This window comes from Vitis vinifera, chromosome 1 (genome assembly GCF_030704535.1).
Source record: "Vitis vinifera cultivar Pinot Noir 40024 chromosome 1, ASM3070453v1".
Classification (NCBI taxonomy): Eukaryota; Viridiplantae; Streptophyta; class Magnoliopsida; order Vitales; family Vitaceae; genus Vitis; species Vitis vinifera.
In genome coordinates, this window is record NC_081805.1 from 10,053,036 (window position 1) to 10,078,783 (window position 25,748).

Genomic DNA, 25,748 nt, shown 5'->3' on the forward strand with positions numbered 1-25,748 from the left:
GATTTAGACTGCTTTCCCCTTCCCAACTATGAATAAGATCAAGAGGGGCCAAAAGCCCCTAAACCAAGAACGAAAACAAAAGCCTTTCAATTCACTCCTCATTTTCTCTTAAATAAAGCTTGCCCTCAAGCTATGGGTGGGCTGGGCAGGTCTTTCCTTGTTGTTTTGTTTCCACCACAAAAAAGATGCACATAACAGGTATGCATTGCACGTACAGGATCCATTGAGAGTTTATGTTGTCTTAGTATGAAACTATATGATATTTTCCTTCATTGTATTGAATCAATAAAAAAAGAGATCAGTGCTACAACCCCCTATTCTTTGATCCAATGTTGACCTAGGATGAACTATTATGTGTAAAAAGAATTATTATAGTCATTCTCTACTAAGTCCTATAAATAAAAATTAGTAGAGAATGACTATAATATTTCTTTTCCCCTAGTTATCTCATTTTGTCACTCTATTCTCTTGTTCCCACTTGTTCTCTCACTCTATCACTTTGTTCTTACTTTCTTCATTCTCTCAATTTTCTCACTATAGTATCTTTCTGCCTTTTTTATCTATCCCACACAAACCCTTGAATCATAATATTGTATAATTTACAATGTTGATAACATTGGTAAGTATAATAATTAGGAATGCCAAGAGAGATTTGGTGCATGTCAAAATGGTAGTACTCTTGGTACCAAAGGTAATAACCACTTTAATAAAAGGTAGATCACTCAAGCGGCCTAAGTCCATTGAAGCAATCATGACAATTCTATCGAGTTTAGAAACGTATTTTAAATGAATTTCAATCCAACTCTAATTTTGAAACTTAAGATACCGAAATCATTATGACTTTTGCTTATAAATACCTCCCTTATAACCCTTTGAGGGATTCTGAACCTGTTGCTATGGCATATTGCCAACCGATACAACTTGATTAGAGTTTCAAGCTTAAAGATCATTGATATCTTGGAGATTGTTGAGAGACTTCTTATTCTTTAAAGGGACTCCTTGTGGGAAAGCCTTATTACCAAACCTTTCTTGTTCTCTCATTCAAATATTTAATTATTTGAATTGTTGGTTGAAGACCTTAATCCCTTCGGAGAGAGCAAATAATCTACTAAGGAGCAACAAGTAGTTGTTGCTTGCAGACATGGATCAAGTTATAGGTATTGAAGAGTAAGTTTTTAGGGTAAAGTAGCAAGGTAAATATGTGTGACTTGATTTCAAATAGTAGATTTTGATAGGTCTTAGACCTCATGGTTTTTTATTTCCATAGTTTGTGGGGGTTTTCCACGTAAAAAATCTTGTGTCTTATTGCATATCTATTTGATATTACATTTGAATTGCCTAAAATAGGTTAATTTGTTTTAACTCAATATCTTGCAGGGTTATTCTAAAAGGTTTATATTTATTCCTGCATCTATTTTGATTGAAAATATTAAATATATTGGATTGATTAGTTAATTGGTTATAATTGGTTATCTATGGTGGTTATACTTATAACCAATTATTGATTTGTTGGGATTATTGTTGAGTTTGTTAGGTTGGTCATTTTGGTAGTAATTATTATTATCTCTAACATAGTTCAACATTTGTTAATTTTTGTATATCTATTAATTGTAAAAAATCATATTTTTAATTTGGGTGAAATTCTATTTGAATATCCAAGTTATCCCTATAATATCTTGGGATAATAATATAATTACCTATTCACCCTTCCCCCTCTAGGTGTTCCCTATTAAACTTTTAGTTAACTATCTTTAGTGGAATGTTAAATCAACATCAAAATTAGACTATGAGGGAGTCAATACTCTTATAGGTCCTAATGATCCCTGGTTTAAACTCATATACTATGATGACATGGTTTATGAGGGTCGGATTAACTCTAAGTTCATTTTTGTGCATAAGGGTGTTTTGGTAATTACATAAGGTTGTACAGTGATAATGAACAAAGTCTCTAGATTGAGCTAATTGATTAATTAGATGCTTCTATGTTGTTAATTAATTAATTAGGACCCATTTTGAGCTATATTAAGTGACCTAAGCCTTGATAGGCTTAAGTCACTTAAGCTAATTATGCAACCCTATAAATACCCCCTTAAAAGGTTAAGGTTTCTTAATGACTTTAATTAGTCGTCTTCCACATTAAGAGAGAAAGAGAGAGATAGCCAAGATTTATACCCTTTCAAAGTTCACACTTTGGAGTGGTAAGGTTGTGGTTTTAAGTCATCGGAAAAAACATCTTAGGTGTACGAAACCTTCAGACATGTTTTTCACCTTAAGGAATTGATCTAGGAACATCCAAATTCAGGTATGAACACTTTTTCTCTAGATTTTTATCCTACTATAGTTTTTACAGCCATATGTTTCCACTGCAATAGATTTAAAGAAGCTTAGGATAGTTTGTATACACCCTATGAGATCAAGGACAGGGAACGGAGTGATTCGAGGTTCCCAATAACAACTAATGAAGGTAACAATGCAACCAAATTTATGGCAAACTAGGAGGGTTTTCAATAGGTGGTACTATAGCTATAGTTGTAGGAAAAGGAATTAGTAAAAGACTAGTCAGTAGAGGGAAAACATGAACTAGTGAAACTACAGTTGTAGAGAGGATGAACAGATATAACCAATTAAACTTGTTATGTAGGGATAGGAACTCTTGGCTACAATATCGAAGGCAAATGTAGATAAAGAAAAAGAGAAAGTAGCAACCAAGTTAGATACACGATGGAAAATGAAAGAAATAAAGGCAGAAGGAGAGAAAAAGGAAGCAGGTTAACTCATAGTAAACTTAAGACATAACTCAACCTAATGAGGAGCAGGGAATTAACAAGAAGAAAAAAGACTTTATGATAGTTGATTGATAGTAACAATAGGGATTTAGCTGGGGAATGTCTGGGCAATATTTCAATTTTTTTTTCAATCATGTTTTTGAACAAGTTTTAGGTAACTTTGGATATTGGGGGCATGACAAGTTTGGTTAGCTTGGATGTTATAAGTTTATTTTTGATTGACAAACTTCATTGTTTTAATTAATGTCAATTTGATGTCTTAGCTTGTTATGAAACCAATTCATTGCTTTATTTTATGATTCAATATGAATTTTCCATTGCTTCTTATTTTTAAGAGAATGCTTGGATGTTGTCTACTTGTTTTTAGATAATTGTTTAGGATATTGATTGGCTTGTTATTAGTCAAACAAGGACACAAAATAAAAAATAAAAAATTGTAACATACAAAAGAAATAAAATGATTTTTTTACATCCATATCAAACTTATATTACAAAATATATTAGGCATCAACAATAAGGATGGATAAATGCAAGAAGGAATGAAGTGAGGGGTTACATCATGGAAGATGACCATTTGTCAAATACAATGATCAAATCAAACACACTAGACATGGATCATCAAGAACAGGGGCATAGACAATATATAGAAGCATCATGATCCTCATAATCTTCATATTAGCATCATCATCAACAACAAAGACCTATCAATAGCAAGGACATCAATAGTAGCAAGCATGGGCAAGGGCATCACCGAGGGTCAAGGCATAAGAACTATTATAGGCATATTTGAAATTTTCAAAAAAAAAAAAAAAAAAAACCTTTTCAACTTCATCAAGCTCTCTCTCTTAAATCGGAGCTTGTCATGATGAAAATAATAGAGGACTTTTAGGTTATAACGATGTAAGATTTCCAAAGCATTGCAACTGCTACAGTTATGACCAAAATAAACCAGTCAATATTCTTACAATGAATAACTACGATGTCCCTACAATCAATAACTACAATACATTAATGAAGAGAACAGTAGGAATATTAAGCATTAATACCAATACATCTAAGGGTTATATTGAAACATATACAAATTCAAAGATTATAGTGCAAACTTAAATATCTAACCAGCGTATTTGCCCTATAAACTAAAACATCACAACCCCTTCACCCAATAAACTTATTTGCACATAACAATGATAAGTATTACTAACATCATATAAACAAAAAACCAAAAAAAAAAAAATACAAAAAAACAAAAACAAAACCAAACAAAACATAAGTGCAATTAAAACTTATTTGAATGTTTTTCGGATCTCTCTAATTTCCTCTACAAAATGTTTCACATCAATACAAGAGGATTTTGGCTTTCCCTTCTCTTCCAACTACAAGGGAATTCCTATCTTCAACCCATTTCCCTTTGATTAGGCTCCCAACACTTAGGTTATGTTTAGTTCCAAGAAAATTTGAGGGAAAATGTGGAAGAAAGAAAATAGAGAAGAAAAAGAGAAAGAAAGAAAATGTGAAGATAAAACTAGATTTAAAGTTAATAAATTATTTTTGTATATTACTTTAAACTCATTTCACAACTTTTTTCTTTTCTATATAATGATTAAATAATTTTAAAATATATAAAATTTTAACTAATTTTAATTATATTTTATTTTTCTTTCATATATTTTTATAGATAAACTAAATCTAAGAAAATGATTTTTTTAGCATTTTTTTAAATTTCCCAGTACTTTCCAATAACCAAATATAACCTTAAATAAATTGCAAGTTTTTGTTGAATAAGTGAACGGGAGTCAATTTGGATTTTCTCTAGGTTTGCATGATCTTTACAACTTTCTTCACATAGTAATATATTCAATTTTTGAATATAGTACCAAATAAGAATGCGGTAGGTGGCAAGCACAAACCTTCTTCAACAAAAATTACAAAAATTAGGGTAATTGATAAAAAATTGAGGAGATACCCTTAATTTAATTTAAACTCATTTCTTCCAAAATCTTAGATTTAGGGTTTGAACAACTACCTCTACAAACCATTGTTTTCACCTTCTTCTTCGTCGTTGATTTAGGTTTGCACCGAATAGATTTAGAGTTTTGGTTCAAAACGAATGACAAGTGTAGAGATTTAGGGGTTTTTTAGTTGAAATGGAAAGAAAAGGGTAGTGCTCTAGGGTTCTAGCTGATATTGAAAGGGAAAAAATGGGATTAGGACTTCAATTTCAATTGATTACGGAGAAAATGGTGTATCTTATCATTTTAAGAGGGTCATGCTTTACTCTGAAAGCAATCAAGAACCATTTTTAGGTTTTTGAAAACATTTTAAACACTTACACCATCAGTCGAATAACGGTCAACAACTATAGTTAATGATCAAAGGGGCATTAGAATAGTTTAAAAAAACTTAGGGACTAAACTATAATTGTTAGATGCCTCAAGGGATGTTTGTATAATTTTTCCTTCACAAAATGTTGTTTCTTACAAATAATTTTTAAATAATAAAAAAGTTCATAGTTAGTCTATATATGCTTGTATATCCCTTCTGATTGTTTTATATTATAAGATGATGGTATAGGATAATAATGATATTATGAAGAAGACAAAGTGGGCTTACTCATTACGGGTTGCAGTCGAAACCACTATGGGCTCAACGTATTGGACTCAAGATTGAAGCCCACTTTAAGAGGATTTTCCCATTGGGCTTGGATGAACTAATGTGCCCCCAGCTTAGCCTTTTATCTCTTAAACCCTACGTAGATTTTTAAATTTATTATTTGAAGTTACTTTTGAATTATTTAATTAATAAGAATGTAAAAAAATTTAAAGTAGCATATTATTATCACTGATAAAGAGATTTTTGTTAAAAGATGGACTACACTTTATATTTGAAGCAACGTTATTGCAAGTTCATCAAATTTTAGGAAACGTGAATGAACTTCTTTTTTTTTTTTTTTTTTTGTCCAATAAAAATAAAAATAAAAATAAAAAAACCTCTACAATTTGCTCCAATGTAATTCATGAACTCATGCCTAAAAATCTTTGTAATATTCTCAAAAAATTTTCATTTTTTTAATTAAATGGTTGGTGAATATTGAGATTCTTCTTTCCTTTTCAATACATCTCTAAATTTTAACTCAAATCAATTACTTAAAACACATGTTCTTTTTTTTTTCAAGCTTATTCATTCCATGTGTTTTTGGTTGAGTATGTTCTGGGTTAAGAATTTTTACTCTTCTCTTTTGCATTTTCGTTGCTTGTCATTTCTGTCGTGTCTATCCATATAAAAAAATTAGTCAATGTCAACTATAATGATTGAAAATAAATGAAGCAAACGATTCATTCTGATAACTTTGAATCAAATGAGCTCCTTTGAATTACTTGACCGTACAAAATTGATCGAGTGGATTGGTTGAGATTCCGTGCTCATCTCGTTCAAGTTAAAGAAATATAAAAATATCATCTATGAACTCATACTCATTTTGTGACCTCTCACCAAAATAAAATGATCTCAATTACAAAATATCTATGGAAAAAAAAATCAAATGTAATGACTTCACTATTATGGTAATGAAATGATATCATTCATATGGGTATTGGAGGGATGTCATTTAAAGGTCAAAATGTCATGGGTGAGGGGAAAGGCCATTGGAAGCTTACCGGGTCAATTGCTAAATTGAATGGTTGAAGGCAATATATTAAAGAAAAATAATTGTAAGGAAGGTTAGATGACTAACCACCGAAACAATTAGAATAATCACATATTGTTTCAAAAGCACGTGTTTGCATGTAGAATTAATTATGCACAATTATTTTTTCCTGGGTGCTTATGCCAAATCTAAGCCCATTCATTAATTAAATATCCCGTGCAATTTTAAAACTTGGATAAATGATGTGTCAGCTTCATCAATGAGTTGTCAGAATTTCTTTCTTCGGATTCGTCTCACAAAAAATATGATAAACAGTACTTTTCAATTGCTGTGACAAATGACACAGACATAAACAATAACTAAGAACCAGTCATCCTCCCAAATAACATGTATGGATAATTGCAACATTTTTAAAATAGGTTTTTTTATTAATAATAATTCTTGAATTAATTTTCTTGTGTTCTAGAACAAGGGTTTATTTAAAATTTTGAAATATGTTCTAGAACAAGGGTTTATTTAAAAATTTGAAATGTGCTCCATTTGTTTATTGTATATATTATCTGATGCTTCGTTTTGAATTGTCTTCGGCTTTGTGTGATTATTTTGGATAGTAATCTTAAAAAAATAAATAAAAATTAAAAAATCATTAAAATATGTTGTTATAAAAAACACTTTATTTCTAGGGTTTCTCAAAAAATAAACTTTTTTAAAAAAAAAATCTGAAATTTGTTAAACAATCAATTCATTATATATATATATATATATATAATTTCTAACAGATAAAGACAGATGAAATTTAAATTTATATCGAACAAACTCTGATATCATGTTAAACAAAAATATAACACTTCTTTAATGTTTTTTATGAAGGGGATAAACAAAATTTGAGTTCATTTCTAACAGATAAAGACAGATGAAATTTAGATTCATGTGGAACAAATTCTGATACAATGTTAAACCATCAATATTTCTAAAAAAGTAAGTTTGCAAGATTTAAGTTGAATATGTATATCATGCTTTCTTAACAAAAACAATTCCAAATTGATTCATAATTTCTCGTTTCTAGATTGGTTTGGTGCGTTGTGTTTAGATTGAATTAGATTTTTGGTTATGAAACTCATGTAAGCTTTAAACTCCCAAGAGTATGAACATGATTTCATTACACGTAAAGTTTTTTCTTTCTTTTCAGCAAAGAAAAATCTTGAATAGTGGGAATTGTTGTTGTTGGAGATTTATTTTTGACTTTTAATATTTTGTTCCCATTATGAGCATTCGAATTCAATCAATGGATGAACCACTTTGTTACTTTTCCATATAAACATATTAAAAAAGAGACCGCATAATAAACACTCTTTCCTACATAATTCTTATTAAATTAATGAAAGCCAAACAAAGAAAAGGTCAGCGGAAACTGTAGAAATGCAGGGCCCTTCATGGATGACTTGTTGAGAAAGGAAAATTATGAAGGGAACTTTCCTGGCTATTACTCAGAGTACAAGTTGTTCATTCTAAGTAAATATAATTCAAGCACACAATTCAAAGCAAAATATATGGAAAACTTGGCTTCCACCTACTACACCAAACTCTAGAAATTAAGTCTACATTCTGGAAGCTCTGCTTGATTATGGTATGCCCACGGCAAGTCTTTGCATTTGTATGATAAAAAATGAATCATAAATGGTAATATAATACTATTATCACTGATCTAATGTTTTTCTTTTGTAATTGCCAGCTGCCTCTGAAGCGAGCGGCCAATTATCATGAATACAAATAGTTTTTGTTCATTTTTTTTTTTTGAAGATGAAGAAAAAAAAAAGAATATAAATCACCCATATACTGGAGCAAGCTATATCCCACTTCTGGAGGAGCTCCTGATGTTTGGTTGCACGCTGAGTCCTAACTGAAGATCCAAGGATTTACAGTTTTGCTTTGAAACGGGCAAGGGGGAAGGCTTGATGATGGCAGGCTTGTTCTGTCCGGATCCATCAGGATGTGTGAGAGTGAACATACAGGTATCCTGTTGAAGTGGGAGGTTAGCAGGGGGGGCATACCACTTGGAAAACTGGGACTTCTTGAGATGAGCATCTTGATCAAATGGAGTGAAACTAATCTGAGATTCATCGTCGGGAGATTGGCAGGAGGGATCATAGAACCATAGGGCTGAGCCATGGTAAGTGAAACTATGGTTGTTCTGCAAGGGCTGAAGATAATGGTTGATACTAGCCTTCCTTGCTTGGAGCTGCAACCTCTTCTTCTTCATTCTCTCCTTCTTGTGGGCGTTTTGATGACCCCCCAATGCCTGCGAGTTTGCAAATTCCTTGAAACAATATTGGCACTCAAACTTCTTGTCCTCTGGCTCTACTGTTGAGTTCTTCTCTATAGAGGGTTTTTCCCTCCCAGATGAATCTGTGTTTGAGGAATTTACACTTTCATCTCTTTCCACAGACTCCTTCAGGCAGCTCTCACCTTTCTTATATGGATCAAGCTCAAACCCAAATAACCTAAGCTTCTTCTCAACGCTGGTTCCGGCAGAATCCCCATGTTCTCCATCTGATATGGGAGAAAGGAGGCTAGAACCATCTTTCTCCATCCTTGTTGAAATGAGAAAACAAGTATATTTTGCAGTGGTGATGTACCGCTTTGTTGTTTTGCTTCTCTTCCTTTTATAGTAAACTAAATGGGTTGTCGACATGCATTGCATCTCAAAGAAGAATAGTTTAATAATCATAAACAGCATAAACGTACCCAATGGTCAATTAAAAAGTAGGAGAAGAAAAGTCAGATGAGGGAAGCTGTTTCATGCAATATTGGCTTAAAATACATTTTTTTCCCTTATTGCATTAGATACACTTCAAACTTCCCCATCGGAGAGGATTCAGTGTGTTTAATTAGCAGCGAATCCATGGTCCATAAGCACTTTAATAATTCAACAAACATGCAATTATGGTACCACTTGGGCATTTTAAACAAATATTCCGTGCTTAAAGAGGAGAGAAATGCTACTATAATATCTGAAATAACAAAAGTCAATGAAAGGTGGGATGTAATCAACTGGAAGGAAGGCGCTCCAACTCTACAACAAATCTCCCACTGTACTTAAATGCATATTAAAGATTATTTATCTTGACCATCTAATGAGCCAGTGGATTCATGTTTGTCTTCTACCAGAGCTTATCATATAATATTAAACAAAAAAAAGAAAGGAAGCATATAAAGATCAAACTGCGGGTGCCCAGTCCCATCCACTACAGGGCTCAAAGTAATGTTTATAAAATGTTGAAAACTGTAGGATTGTGATTATTCAGCACCATGAAGCTTCTTTGTAATTATCCCTCCACCCACAGCAAATAAAAAAAGGGCATAAATACGTCTATCTTGACCATGTTTTGGGATAGGAAGGGAGAGTAGTTGTTAAACAAAGGAATATAAGAAGTGGGTAATGATGTAAGCATATATACTAATTGAAGGGTCTTCGACCAGATCTGGGCATATCTTCTTAGAGCAGGCAAACCCTATATTTTATTCCCAAAAGCATATGTTTAGAGGTGAATCAAGTCATCAGCTAATATTATTCACTAAATAAGCAAAGCATTTGTGTTGGACAGTTGTTCCAGTTGGACCCCACCTTTGCTACCTTTGGAGACATGTAAGAAACTATTAGATTGTGTTGTTATTCCATTGTCTCAAACTAGATCTTCCATTGGTGGACTGCTTCCACCAATAGATCTCTCATTCTCATCAACTCCCACTCCTTTTCTTTTCTTTTCAATATATTCAAATAGCTTTCTTGCTTTAGGAGAAGAATTCCAAGTAGGCATGCTGTCATCAACCATTTCACAATCTTAGCATGTGGAATAAAATGAACCCATTTCGAGTAGGATTAGATTATGGTGGCCGCTGGGTGGGTGGGTCGGTTGATTGATTGATTTCATCTCATTTCGTTTCACTCAGTGATCCCTGGTAGATGGAAGATCATAATGTGGCCCCTACCATCAGCCACCACAATTCTCTATCCTCATCCACTCTATTTTACCTCTCTTCTGAACAAATCCAGAAAGATAAAATATTATAAAACTACAAAGAGTGCCAAAATTGACCAGGACTACAATATTGGCAACAATAATTAAATTTCTTATTCTAAGTTACTGTCAACAACAGAAAATTTGGAGAGGGCATCCTAGGTTGTGTTATGGGAAGTATTTATAGGTTAGCTACCTTTTATGATGCATCTGTGGCAGAGCTTCTTGTGGACAACGGAAGATAGGTCAGATGCATTTCAAGTCTTGTTCAGCATCATTTGATGCCTGCTTCAGCTGCTAATTACACCTGAGGCCTTCATCCATAAAATTTGCAATAACTACGTACCTGAAGTGCACAGAATATTGCATTAAATACAACTGATATAAATAGATATAAGAATATGACTATCCACTTGTTCTTCTGCTCACAAAGCTTATTTCACATTTCATGCAGTTCAATAATAGGTTATTGTTTTAGGGAGGTGGGGAGAGAGTTGGTCCTGAATGTTTTCCAGTTATGTCAGAGCAGCCAACAAATGGTGAAACTAACACCCACACATGGCAAGGCACTGGAAATTTCATCTAGGAAATGGGAACTTTTAAAAAGTGGGGACATTATTCAGAACACAAATGGCATAACGATAAGAAAACAAGAAACTTTGTCCTACAGTTTGATAGGGCTGATTTTCAAAGAAAAAAATGAGACTATACCCTGGTATTTCCATTCCAAAATCATAATGATTATTTTAAAAAAAATATAAGCACATGCCAAGCCAACCAACATGGGAAAGATACAGCAGTACAAGATTGACCTAACCAAAATTCAAGCTAACCCACTGTCGGGAAATAAAAGCCAAAATCAGAAAGGTTTGTTTTCCCATATTTACTCTTCCTTTTCTCTTTCCAATCTTTGCAAATCTCAACAACAGAAGTATGTTTTGAAAATCACCACTTTATGCAATAGGTAAGACTAAACGGCCCCTAAATATTTTTGTGATTTGCAACTGAAAGAGCCATGACTCACATGAGCTCAAGGATATAATCAAATTGTCAAGGTGAAGCGTGGATATATGCTGTTACCATCAGAATTTAATAAGAAAACTAGAATATGGCATTATGACAACAAACAAGTTGCTTTGTTGATTCCAAACTTAGTTTGCCAACTCCATTGGGAATTTTTTGGTGTGAAACAACACCATAACATATCTCAGAAGCACTTAAAAGATCGATGACATTTGAAGATTACAATATTGCAATTCTATTTATTATCTACTTCAACGCAAAACTTGAGGCCATGAAAAGAAGCATGCCTTAGGCTGCTGTTTATTTTTTTATTTATTGTGTCCCTCTATCGTTCCCTTGTTCTTCAAGTAGCAGCATGCTCACGCATGTCTTTCACATATGAGGCAAGTGGTAGCCCAGTCTCAAACCATTATACTCATGCTTCTTTACTCTGTAATTGGTTTTGCACTTTGTCTACATTATTAAGGAGCAATCATGGATATAAAGCAAGTGCTTTTGGGGCAACTTGTGTAAGGGATACCCAATGTGGCTACAATTAGAAAACTTATCAACATGATTTCCAGCTGCATAAATATATATTCTATTCTTCTCCTTTTCCCTAAAAGCATTGCCTTTTTGGATGAATATCTGCTCGTACAAAGCACAATTCATCTTGGATGAGCTAGCGGGGCAGCAATTCAAAAGTCCATGACTTTTCATTGTCTAATGAGAATGGAAAGGGTCCATGAGAAAATATCATGAATTTTAAAGTACAAAAAACCTCATCCTTCTACAATGCTTTTAGAGCTACACTGTTGAAATTCAAGAAAAATTGAAATCAAATTGTTGTGAAAATGCTGACTCAAATGAGAATCAATTCCCCACAATGCAATGGTAAGGCAGAGGGAGTACTCTCAGAAACGAGTAATTCAAGGCTGACCATCAGGAATTTGGCATCTCTAGGATCACAGCTTTCACAATCTGGTGAGGACAGAGCTTGACACTGCTCATTGGACAAGTGAATGACACAGTAGAGGGGCAACAGTGTATAAAAGCAGGCGGGAACGAGCCCAAGCAGTGAAGAGAAGAGGTCCACTATGGCAACCATATGGCTACGTCCTACTAGAATCCCTTCAATAATGCCCACAACCAGAAGAAATCCATGAGGCTTTGGCAGCAATACCAATTGACACATGACTGAGATCCAAATGAATTCCCTGAATGGCTGCCACCTCCCAAATATTCAATACAGATAGACTCCCAAAGTTGTTCGGAAATTCATTTTTCTATCTATTTTTCACACCTGATGTAAAATCATCCACCTATCCAGTTGGTTAAATTTTCTAGTGTCAAAACTATGCCAGATTAGGAATCTCCTACACAGATAACAAAGATTATCTGCACAAATTGATATACTTGTTTCTAGATAAGGACTTCGGATCCGGGAGTTACTGGCCAAGGGTGGTACCAAAGGCCAAAAACTAGATGCTCTGGAAGAGAGATGCCAAAGAGAGGCCATTTCCCCATTTTCCTCGGGCATTAAACAGTGACAAAAAAGAGAGGAAGAACTAAAGAAAGAAAATTTGACATCCTTGACGTAAAGAAATTTCTTTTCTTAGTGCGAAAAATTTCTCCCTGAAAATGCATTTATTGAGAAATAGTACTTGTTCAGAGTATAAATCGGATAAGAGTCATGAACTCTAATCCCTGAAACTAGTAGAGCATGTGAAATTTATGATAAAATGAGTTGTGATTTGCGGGGTCCATTACCCACTCTCACACTTTCCTACTTCCACTCCTGTAATGCCTTAGTGGATGATATCACAAGTAGCATCTGGTTTTATCAACACAAGCACAAAGCGCCTTTTGTGACTATCCAGAAGTCATTAGAGTTGTCTTGGAAAACAGAAGCAAAGTCAGTCTGGTAACCATCCAAATAAAGCTAAGGGTCCCATTAATGCTTTCTATGCTAGTACAAATGGATGAAACTTTCACCGAAAACACTTTCCTATCTTTAAAGCAAGATCACAGATTTGAAATTTTCATACTACTCAATTACATCCACATCACTAATTAAAGCAATCTAAATGAATAATCATAATCTGACGAAAGCAACACCAGATTCACAAATTTTTGGCATAAGAATCTTAGAATTTCAAGGATTGGAGACCGAAAGCAGAACTCACGAAAAGATTTACGGATGTCAACGAATTAACGCATCCTGCATAAAAATTCAGCGAAAATCGTATGCTTCTCCCTTCTCCAATCTTGCTTTGAGATCTCTACCCTCCGTTTGGTTTCTGAGAAAATCAAACAAAAGGAAGAACAATTTTTGGATCTTTATGCTGTGTTGAAAAAAATGAAATCTGAAAATTGGATTCCCCAATCCGGTTTCTGGAACGCTCAAATGAACGTTTAAGAAGCAACAAAAATAAAAAAAAAATACTTTCAAAATAGTGTTTAACATTCAAATATTCTTTCCTAGCTCACGATCCTGGATGGTCATTGGTAAAAAGTGAATGATGTAAGAGTAAAGCGTTAAAAGTGATAATAGAAAAGGAAAAAAATGATTATGCAAATCTTATGGTTAGATTGGAATCCACTTTTCTAGTTGGGCCCTGCTTTATTCTTAACATGAGACTACAAAATGTGGGCGATCAAGAGGTATGAAACTTTAACCGTTACATCACCTTTGAGATGTGAACTACATCATCATCTGATCCTGGCAAAAATCCAAGTTAAAAACGAGCATCACAATGTTCATGGATCACGCCCACAGTAGTTTGAGCAGTTGGAGAGTGGATTCTGTGTCTACACTCCTCAAGAGACTGTAAACGAAGAGGCATTTTAACAAACATAAATAAAACCTCTTTTCCACTTGTTCAGTTTCCACGATATTCTCTCTTCCAAGTGAAATGTGAAAGAAGTATAAAATTATTGAGTGGAAAAAAAGCATCATACATTGCAAAATTTCTTACCCTCGTATTAATATACGAATCAATGAAGTTATTCTTGACTGCAAAAATGTGACAACTGGTTCATAGGTTGCCTACCCCAATTTAATAAGATTACAGAGTATAAATTTAATGCTAAAGATTCTTGAATATGTGCTTTCCATCAAAAAATAAGAACTACTGCTCCTAAAATTTATGGGCTTGTGAAGTACACGGGTCACAATTGCTGCTTGGAACACGACAAGACAGCGAGAAGAATCTTCTTCCTAGGCCCCTGCAATTCAAGTAACTTTAATAAGAAGCAAAAAAAGAAATAATTTGAGGTCTGATCATGGGAGGGAAAGAGAGATTGTAGATGGATGACAAAGGCTAACTGAAGTACTTATAGGGCCCTTTCAAGCATCATTACCTTCATTTGTGGTGCAAAAGATGACAAAATAAAGGGCAAAACAAGAAGAAAAACTAAAGAACCAGCTGAAAAAAACACTAGGAAGAAATAAATCAATTAATAGAAAGTATGCCTACGGCTCGACGATATAACATTGGAACTCTCAGGAATCAGGACTACTGTTAGTGTGGACACACTTAAAACGGTTATTTGTTAGAGTTGAAACAGCATAAACTTATATTACACATATTTTCAAAAGAATCATGACAGGGAGTTGGGAGGTCCTGTAAAAATGCAACCCTTGCAATTATAACAAATCCATCCCCTTAGAATTGATGCATTACAGAGCAAAAAGGAATTTGGAGAAACATTTATGCATCAAAGAAATTAAGGTTAACAAAGTAACATGGACCCATTCCAAATACTGCCATAGGAAAACTGCAGTTTTATTGGCAGTTCAAACTCTTTGCCTTAGGAAGCAAAATGGTATGAAAAAGGATTTTTGTTTCATAGAGATTCTATGAAATCCTCCTGGAAGTTGTGCAAGATAGGAAAAGGTTAAGTTCACTGATTGTTTAACCAATTCTGGTACTGAAGGCCACTTCTACACCTTAACTAGGATTAAAATAATGAACTGAATTTCCAAAATAACCAAATTACATGGCACACAGTCTTTATTCCGACTAAATTTGGAAAAAGAAAAGTCTTGTTATTCATTACACAGTGGTCAGGGACATTTTCATCACATAATGCAGCATGAATAGCCATATCACAGGCTTCAAGGCTTCAAATGAAGCAATGCACTTCCAACAACAAAAGCCCCCAAACAAATGGCACTTGTTCTTTTGTAAGGGTAAGAAAGACATGGCACTGCATTTTAATGGGCAGGCAAGAAAGTGGAGGAATCTGGTAAAGTGGAAATTAGCAATTGATGTTGCCTGAAAATAGATTTGCAAGACAAATGAGAGAGAGAGGAAAAGTAGAATAAAAGAAACAACTGAAAATACCATTGGAATTCCCAACTCTTTAAGGTCATGCTCCCCCATCTGCTTCAGTGCAGCCATGTCCACCTGCAGAATGGATCAAACATGTTAGCTATTGGTTGAAATTACACAGGGAAAAGAATTCCATATTTTAGAAAACATTCTATTTTTCAGTTGGTGAACATTGCCTGCACATGCAAAAAAGAAAAGTAAAATGAAAAGGAAAGCAACACAAGGAATAGTCATAAAAAAAAGAAAAAAAAAAAGGCATCCAACAGTTTCATCTTATTTTCACTCCTTTTCATAGGAAGACCCTGTTTCATCAAACTGCATAAATTTTTTTGCCTCAGAAAAACCCAAGCTTGAACGAAAATTGGTACAGAATTCGTCACAATGGTTCCACCCTCACTCAAAGAGCATTTAATAGAATGTGACAGAAGTTACATACTTCCTCGGCCTTAAAATAAATGGCATATTTTCCCAGACCCAGAGAATGTAACAAGCTGTCAACAGTAGGCTGTTCATCACCCTACATTATAAACAACCAAAAGAAAAGGTGCTCAGCAGATGCATGTACAAAAACAATATTAGGAATAGATACAAAACATCAAAATAAACTCCTAAAGCTAAATTGAACTCTACTGCAGTAAATAACTGTGAAAGGACAGAGCTCCACTAATTATGCTTTTAGCAGAATTATTAAAGCAATTACGAGCAAAAGCAAGAAAGCATACAACTTCCCATAACTGTAGCAGACATGAAGTTAAAGTGAAACAAGTTGATTTACATATATGATTTTCTTGCAGAGCATCATAAATTTCAGCCTCGAAATTAATTGGAGCAAGAAAAACTTGTTAGATACAAAGACTCTAACCAAAACTTCATAATTGCATTCTCACTTTGTAACCACATTCCCTTTTTGTATACAATAAATTTTAAGGATCTGTCTATCAGAAATAAAGAACTTCAAATATCATAAGTACATATGATGAAGCTATTTATATGCAATATAAGATATCTTTTTCTGAACCTTTAAAAGATGAATATGATAACAGAAAAAAAAAAAAAAAAAAGATTTAGTATATTAGGAAATAAGATAAGCAACAAAATGAACTAATTAAAATATGTGGAAGGTGAACATTAAAATTAGCTCCCAGGCAATACAATGTTGCAGGGTAAGTACAAAGAGAAAAATATTGAAGTCCAAAGGTAAGTGGCTTGTACTAAGTATGAATTTTTCTGTACAATGTTGCTTGATGGTTGGAGGTGGGCTTGCATTGGTGCTACAGGTTTTGCATGGCCAGTCGGTAGTGTAGATTTTGTCATAAAAGGTGTAGTGCCCATACGTCTTGGAGGATCAAGAATATTATTGATTATAAATGGAGCTGATCTAACATCGTCATATTTCTGGATTATTGGCCTTTTCTGTAGTTTTGGAACATTCATCTGTGGGGAGAGACTCCCAGTAGAACCAAAAATTCCATCTGGGTATCTTTGCTTTAATTGATCCAAAGACCAAGCAGAATAAGAATTTCTGGGCAAATTGATCTGTGGTGAATCTTCTGCACTTCTTCTGGAAGGAAGTTGACCCCATGGGTTAGTCTCCTTTGTCTCAGGTCTGGGCTTCTGCATATCAACACTAGTTTCTGCATGCTTAACTGTCCTTGACAGCTTTTCACGAAGGTCCATGCCATTCAGCAGATCATTGGTTTGAGCTCGGAAAGACATGCTTTTTTCCATGATTTTGAACCGGAGATCATCTTTACCAATGCGCTTCCCTTTAGCTATCCAAAGGAACCAAGGTTAATAAAAAGAAAAATTGGAAAAATACAGAATCACAGTGATATTTCAATGGCTTGGAATATTTATATCAAGAAAGTCATTACCATTAACACCATTAGAACTCAAATGTAATTTGTTACGATCTCCTCGTTGTCTGCCAAGAGATTATATACAACCAGAAACATTAACTATAGAACAAAAGTTCCCATTCCATATTTAAAAAAAATGAATAGACAAATAAATAAATGAAGAATCTAAACAAAAAACCAGTGAAATATTTGTTTGTCCGGAAGGGTCTATTGCTGCAACCCAATTAGTAAAGACAGGTGTAAGATGACTCTAGATTTTAACAAGTTTGTTGTTATTTAGCATGGTCACAAGCTTAGTCCATCCTGGATTAGGTAACCAGTTGACTGTTTAATGATGTGATACTGATGCCTGTAATGGAACACACATGTTGGGATATCTGAATGCTGCTATAGTGTCCGTAGAAAGTAAATAACAGAGAAAGAAAAAAGTCAGACCAAACAACACAAATTTAAAACCTAGTTCAAGATAAACATTAGAAAAAAAAAAAAAAAAATCAGATGGAACGAGAAACACACCGTTTATTGTTGAGTGGGTTTTCATGCATCAAAGAATCCACATTACTCCCTAATCGATCCTTCACAGACCTCTTACTTCCAGTGGCCGGGGGAGATTCCAAAAATGCACCATCCATCATAGGTCCTGCCCTCTTTACCACCTGCAAATGGGTCCAAAGTGGATGCACTTCTAAATAGAGTATTTACTCCAGTAATTCATTGGGACCGTTTGGCTACTGAGAGAATGAAAACAAGAGAAAATCTAAATATTATGTTTCATGACGCTTTGATTTCCCAAGACGAAAAAACCCGACTTGGTTAAGCTAAACGGTCGCATTAACCTCACCTGAAATAACACTTTAGTTTCCCCAAAAATCAAAAATTAAAAACACTCAAAATATTCCCTTTTTTTTGCTATTTTTCCTCAATGGAGCACAAGCATTCAAATGTTCATGGATTCAAGCAGACAGGCAGTGATAAACTCAGAAGAAAACCTCATAACCAATTTGAAGAAACCGAAAACAAAAAACAAAAAACAAATAAAAATAATAATAAAAATTTTAAAAATTATCAAAATAAACAAAGAAGATTAAGAGAAGAAATACCTGACCAGTAGAGCCAAGGGTGATGGTGACTTGAGACCTCGAGGCTTCTGCCATATGAAGTTGGATGGAGTTCCAGAAGAAACCCTAGGATCAGCTCTGAGTAGATAGAAACATGATCTGAGACGTAGCGTTTTGGAATTGTAAAAACAAAACCTAATTAGGAAAACCCCCAACTACATTAAAGTTAAACAAACAAGGAAATTTCAATCAATCGGGGGCATCTAATTACCGGGACACTCTTCAGTCTTCACAGTCTATTGGAATTGGAACTTTGCAAGGCCGTATGATACTACTATTCATCTAATGGATTGCTCACACTACATTTTATTTTTAATTTTTTAGTTAAAAAATAATAATAATAACGGTTACATAAAAAATACAAATTAAATTCATTAATGTTATTAAAATGCCACCACATTAATTATAATAAATATTAATTAAATATTATTTATGATTTTTATTAATACTTATTAATGGAAATCATTAATGTTATTTATGAGTTCCATTAATATTCATTAATGAAAATATTAATGGAAGCTATTTGGAAAGCTTATAAAAAAGTTTTCCATTCGCTATAATATGCATCTCTAAACAAGAAAGAAAATTCTTACTTTTTCTCATTCTTTTTGTTTTTCATTCTCTCAACTTTCTCAATTCTCTTTTGTGACTTCTTTTTCCCTATTATATATTATTATCAAAGTTATATATAATTTATCTCTACTATATTTGTGCTGCATTTATCCTTGTTTTACAACACGTTATTAGTATGAATTGCTTTGAAGGTGATTCTCGTATCTTAAACTTAAAGTTATTTATATAGAATAAAATTTTATATATTTATATTATTGTTGATTTGTTTTGTTACATATTGTTAAAAATTATAAACAAATTATTTGATTTTGTTTATAATAAAAGTTATACCAATGCTATCAATTTATTATAACCGATTCTGATAATATTGTTTTATCTTGGATCACTGATGCTAAAATACATCTTGATGTAATGAATCTTGGAGCTATAATCAAAGAAGGAAATCAAGCATCCCTACAGGATCGTACAAAAACACTAATTTTCCTTCGTCATTATCTCTATGAAGGTTTAAAAAAAAAAAAAAAATTGATGACAAATCACCAGTCTCGTCCAACTAGATTTGAATCATTCTCGAAAGTGAATGCAATATTGTCCCAAACTCATAGATGAGGACGTGTCGTGGTTGTGGAAGAAATCCCTAATACCATGGTTCTTATGGTAATAATTCATCAAATTTTCAAAAAAGGAAAGCCTCATTGCACCACTAGAAGTGAAACAATACTGAGGCAAAACAAGAAAATGAAAAGTATTTACAAGATAAACCTCCTAAGAACCATGAGAATAATTATTATAGATGTGGTATGAAGGGGCATTGGTTACGTGCCTGTCGTACGCCCAAACATTTGGTCGACCTTTACTAAGCACCAATAAAAGCAAAAGGAAAATAAATCGAGATGAACTTTACCGATGGTGATGGATTGGACCTAACCTACTACGACATTGATTTCTTTGGAGGTCCTAGTGAAAAAACAGACCATTTAATAAATGATGAGAATATTAACATTGATTAATGATACTTTATATATAAAATAATATAGTATTATGTCTTGTATTTACATCTTATTTTCTTTTGTTATTTACATTATGTCTTGTTTTTTTTTTTTTTAGTTATATCTAAAATCCATGTGTTATTTGGTCTCAAAATGAATGAAGATAATGTATGTCTCACGGACTGTGTAATTATGCAAACAATTCTTCTAGATAAAAGAAATTTTCTCGAATTGACATTAATAAAAGCTAATGCAAGTACCATATATGGTACTACAAACTTAGTTGAAGGCTCTAGAAGAGCAAACATAACGCTACCAAATGGAACTAGATTCCATATAAATGACGCTTTATATTCTAGAAAATTAAGAAGAAATTTGCTCAATTTTAAAGATATCCGTAGAAATTGGTATCATATTGAAACTATGAATGAAGATAATGTAGAATATCTTTACATTACTTCCATTATATTTGACTAGAAGCTTATAATGGAAAAACTCTCAGCTTTCTCTTCTAGGTTGTGTCATCCAACTATAAAGCCTATTGAATCATATGTTGTTGTGAACCGGAATTTCAATGACCCAAAAGTTTTTGTCCTTCGACATGACAGACTAGGTCACCCAGGGTCTTCAATGATGCTTCGAATAATCGAACACTCACATGGGCATCAACTAAAGAACCAGAAGATTCTTTTTCCCAGTGAATACTCTTGTGTTATTTGCTCACAAGGCAAATTGATAGTCAGACCATCTTTTACTAAAGTCATATCTAAGTCACCATTCTTTTTAGAAAGAATACATAGGGACATATGTGAATCTATCCATCCACCATGTGGACCATTCCATTATTTTATGATCTTAATAGATGCTTCTATTAGGTGGCCACATGTTTGTCTCCTTTTTACACATAACGTTGCCTTTACTAAACTTCTTACACAAATAATCAGATTATAAGCACAATTTCTAGGTTATCTAGTTAAGACAATACGTCTTGATAATGCTGGCAACTTCTCATACATTGATTGACTATTGCATGTCAGTAGGGATAAATATTGAGCATCCTATTGCTCATACTCATACCCAAAATGGTTTAGCAAAATCCTTCATCAAACATCTCCAATTAATAGCTCGACCATTACTAATGAAAACCAAATTATTTACTTCCGTCTGGAGACATGCTATTATGCATGCTGCAGCTTTAGTCTGTATGCAACCTACAACTTACCATGAATACTCCATTTCACAACTTGTGCTTGGAAAACAGCCAAATGTATTTCACTTACGAATATTTGGTTGTGCAGTATATGTACCAATTGCACCTACACAATGCACTAAAATGGGTCCCCAACGAAGACTTGAGATTTATGTAGGTTTTGATTCTCCATCTATCATAAGATATCTTAAACCTTTGACAGACAATGTTTTTACAGTCCGCTTTGCGGATTATCATTTTAGTGAGAGTGTTTTTCCATCATTAGGGGGAGAAAAGTTGATTCTTGAAGAACGACGAGAAATTAGTTGGAAGACATCTACTATTACCCATCTTGATCCTCGTACAAATCAATGTGAATTAGAAGTTCAAAGGATCATTCATTTGCAAAATCTTGCAAATCAATTACTAGATGCATTCATTGATACAAAGAAAAAGACAAAGTCATATATCCCGACTGCAAATACTCCAACACGGATTGATGTCAATGTAGGACAGTTAACAAATGAATCTAAGATACACCTAAAGCATGGTATACCTGTCAGCTCAAAGGATGTAACTCCTCGAAAGAAGAGAACCCAAGAAAAACTTGGCACTCTAAAAGAGGCCATCAAAATGATTGATCAATTTAAAATTGATAAATCTATATCCTTAGTAGAGGCAAAAATAATGCAAAAAGCCCCTAAAGAGGCACATATTGAACGAGAAGCCCTTGAAGAGGCACAAGTACTTGAAAATTGTGAGATCTCAATAAGTTATGTACATACAGGAGAAAAATGGGATCGAAATAATATTATTGTTAACAATATTTTCGCTTTCCAAGTGACCTTCGATATCATAAGAAATGATGAAGATCTAGAACCACGAAATGTGGAAGAATGCCAACATAGAAATGATTGGCCAAAATGGAAAGAAGTCATGCAGGTAGAGTTAAACTCATTAACAAAACAAGAAGTTTTTGGACCTATAGTCCAAACACCTGAAGATGTAAAGCCTATTAGGTACAAATGGGTATTTGTACGAAAGCGCAATGAGAATAATGAGATCATAAGATATAAAGTGCAATTAGTAGCACATGGTTTCTCGTAGAGACTTGGTATTGACTACGAGGAAACATACTCTCCCGCCATGGATGCAATCACATTTCGTTTTTAATTAGTTTGGCAGTCTCAGAAGGATTGGATATGCGTCTCATGGATGTTATTATAGCATATTTATACGGATCCATGGATAATGATATATACATGAAAATCCCTGAAGGATTTAAATTGCTTGAAACAAATAGTATAAAGCCTTGTAACTTGTACTCAATCAAGTTACAATGATCTTTGTATGGATTAAAGCAATATGAACGCATGTGGTACAATCGCCTTAGCGAATACTTGCTAAAAAAGGGTATATGAATAACCTTATATGCCCATACATCTTCATTAAGAAATCAGAAACCGGATTTGCAATTATTGCAATGTATGTTGATTACTTAAATCTTGTTGGAACTCTTAAAGAACTCACAAGAACAACATATTACTTGAAAAAAAAATTTGAGATGAAAGATCTTAGAAAAACAAAATTTTGTCTTGGCTTGCAAATTGAGCATTTCCCAAATGGAGTTTTAGTACATCAATCAACATATATTAAGAAAGTTTTGAACCATTTTTATATGGATAAAGTGCATCCTTTAAGTTCTCCAATGGTTGTCCAATCACTTGATGTGAAAAAAGACTCATTTCATCCTTACGAAAAAAATGAAGAATTATTTGGTCCCAAAGTACCATATATTAGTGTTATTGATGCACTTATGTATCTTGCCAATTGTATTCGTCCAAACATTGCTTTTTCTATTAATTTATTAGCAAGAAATAGTTCCGCTCCAACTCAAAGACATTGGAATAGTATCAGACATATATTGCGATATCTTCGCGGAACTACTAATATGAGTCTATTTTACTCAAGAGAATCAAAGCAACAATTGCTTGGATATGTAGATACAGGACATCTTTCAAATCCACATAAAGGTAGGTCACAAACAGGGTATGTGTTTAATTGCAATGGTACTACTATTTCATAGAAATATGTCAAACAAACAATGGTGGTCACATCGTCAAATCATTCAGAAATAATGGCAATTCATGAAGCAAGTCATGAATGTATATGACTAAGATCTATGATCCAACATATTCGGGAATCATGTGGACTCTCTTCTATCAAAGGTGACCCGACAATATTATTTGAAGATAATATTGCATGCATTACACAAATAACAGAGGGTCATATTAAAGGAAATAAAACTAAACACATTTCACCAAAATTCTTTTATACATATGAACTCCAGAAAAGTTGTGAAATTGATATGCAACAAATACACTCAAGTGATAATCTAGCAGATTTATTTACAAAATCATTGTCAACCTGAACATTCAAGAAGTTAATATACAAGATTGTAATGCGTTAACTCAAGGATATCGATATGAGGAGGAGTATACTTGTAAAAGGGTGTTAGTGTACTGTACTCTTTTTTCTTTCGTTCAAGTTTTGTCCTACTATGTTTTACTAACAAGGTTTTTAACGAGGCAGTTCTAACATACCAAGAGCAACTTAAAGAATTATAAGAATAATGTACTTTTTTTCCTTCTCTAGGTTTTTCCCATAGGGTTTTTTACTAGCAAGGTTTTAATGAGACATATTCTTCAATGTGGTGGACATCCAATGGGAAGTGTTATAACTGAAGTAATGAATGCCACTACATTAATTATAATAAATGTTAATTAAATATTATTTATGATTTTCATTAATACTCATTAATGGAAACCATTAATGTTATTTATGAGTTCCATTAATATTCATTAATGGGAATATTAATGGAAGTCATTCGTAAAGCCTATAAAAAGACTTCTCATCCCCTGTAATATGCATCCCTAAGTAAGAAAGAAATTTCATACTTTCTCTCATTCTCTCTGTCTTTCATTCTCTCAATTTTCTCAATTCTCTTTTGTGATTTCTTCTTCCCTATTATATATTATTATCAAAGTAATATATAATTTATCTCTACTACTTTATTTGCATTGCATTTATCCTTGTCTTACAACAATTAAAACAATTTAAAATATTATAATTTTTAAAAACAGAATATTAAAAGGGTTTCATAATATGCAATTTTAAAAATAATTTTTAATAATATAAAGTGAATTTAAATTTTTATATAAAAATCACTATATATAAAATATAGAAGTTATTACTAATTTGTATTTTAAAAAACAAAAAAATGTATGGAATGAGCATGTAGACATTAATATTTTTTAGTGAATTAAATTATCACTAAATTGATCTTAAACAATTGTGACTTCTCAATTCAATAAAATTTGGGCTTGACAAGTGATGAGTCATGCACAGACACATATCATATATTCAAAATGTGACACGTGACGAAATTTCTTAAAAAATTTAAATTAATTAAAGTTATCAAATTAGTTTGATTTTCCGAAATTTGATTTATATATATATATATATATATATATATATATATATATATAATACAAATAAAATTCTAGACTTAAACTCTGTCATCATTGCTTCATTTTGAACTAGTAACTAATATTTTTGAGAAATTATAGGTGGATCCACCTAATTATTTTTCACATCTCTTTACAATTGTGATTTTTTTTGGGACATAAATTTTTCTTAGTAAAAATATCAAAATACCCTTAAAGTTCAATACACACTCATCTTCCTATTTTTCTTCCTCCATTTCTTCTCTTCCAATCTCTTCGAGACCTAACTAAGTTTTTGAAGAAAGTTATGTTTTTTGAATAATTGATAGATAAACAATCATCTCTGAAGATGTTAAAAGTGTATTTTTATCATTTTCTTTTTTAGTTTTCCTCTTTTTCCAAGTTTGAAAAAAGGGGATCAAAAAGTGTTCGACATTATACCTTTAAACATCCCTTTGGTATTCTACCTTTTAGATTTGAACACCATGTAACATTTTTTTTCTTCAATTTTCTTTCATTTTTTCAAATATTTTCACTTCTAAATTATTCCTAATTTATTTATTTATTTTTGTGACAAATATTTGTCAAAAGTTACGTAAATAATAAGTTCTAAATTATATTCATGTGGAACAAACAAAATATTGGTGTATGGTTAAAAAAATGCATAAAGATGTTGGAATTAATTTGAAACCTAGCTCAAATATCTTTTTGTGGACAAACAAGCTTG

The 25,748-nt window shown here is 32.9% G+C and overlaps 2 protein-coding genes across 6 annotated transcripts; both read right to left on the reverse strand.

Annotated features, from left to right (window-relative positions):
• Window positions 1–8,096: 8,096 nt before the first annotated feature.
• LOC100854597 (zinc finger protein 5) lies at window positions 8,097–13,888 on the reverse strand. Of its 2 annotated transcripts, XM_003631244.4 has the most exons (3): window positions 13,637–13,876; window positions 10,645–10,794; window positions 8,097–9,130 (listed from the first exon to the last, which is right to left on the reverse strand). In XM_003631244.4, the coding sequence occupies exon 3, from the start codon at window positions 9,128–9,130 to the stop codon at window positions 8,276–8,278; it is 855 nt and encodes a 284-aa protein (XP_003631292.2). In that variant the 5' UTR covers window positions 10,645–10,794; window positions 13,637–13,876; the 3' UTR covers window positions 8,097–8,275. The 2 variants fall into 2 exon arrangements, with proteins under 2 accessions (XP_003631292.2, XP_010652954.1); XM_010654652.3 differs by having other exon boundaries at window positions 8,097–10,794; window positions 13,637–13,888.
• A 520-nt stretch (window positions 13,889–14,408) lies between these two features.
• LOC100243328 (uncharacterized) lies at window positions 14,409–19,046 on the reverse strand. 4 transcript variants are annotated; one of them, XM_010654640.3, is made up of 8 exons: window positions 18,976–19,046; window positions 18,747–18,842; window positions 18,163–18,302; window positions 17,662–17,711; window positions 17,000–17,559; window positions 16,224–16,304; window positions 15,800–15,862; window positions 15,409–15,730 (listed from the first exon to the last, which is right to left on the reverse strand). In XM_010654640.3, exons 2-8 carry the CDS (start codon window positions 18,798–18,800, stop codon window positions 15,509–15,511), a joined length of 1,170 nt encoding a protein of 389 aa, XP_010652942.1. In that variant the 5' UTR covers window positions 18,801–18,842; window positions 18,976–19,046; the 3' UTR covers window positions 15,409–15,508. The 4 variants fall into 4 exon arrangements, with proteins under 4 accessions (XP_002267168.1, XP_010652942.1, XP_010652937.1 ...); XM_010654635.3 differs by having other exon boundaries at window positions 18,747–18,863; window positions 18,976–19,044; XM_002267132.4 differs by lacking the exon at window positions 15,409–15,730 and adding an exon at window positions 14,409–14,678 and having other exon boundaries at window positions 18,747–19,029.
• Window positions 19,047–25,748: the final 6,702 nt, after the last annotated feature.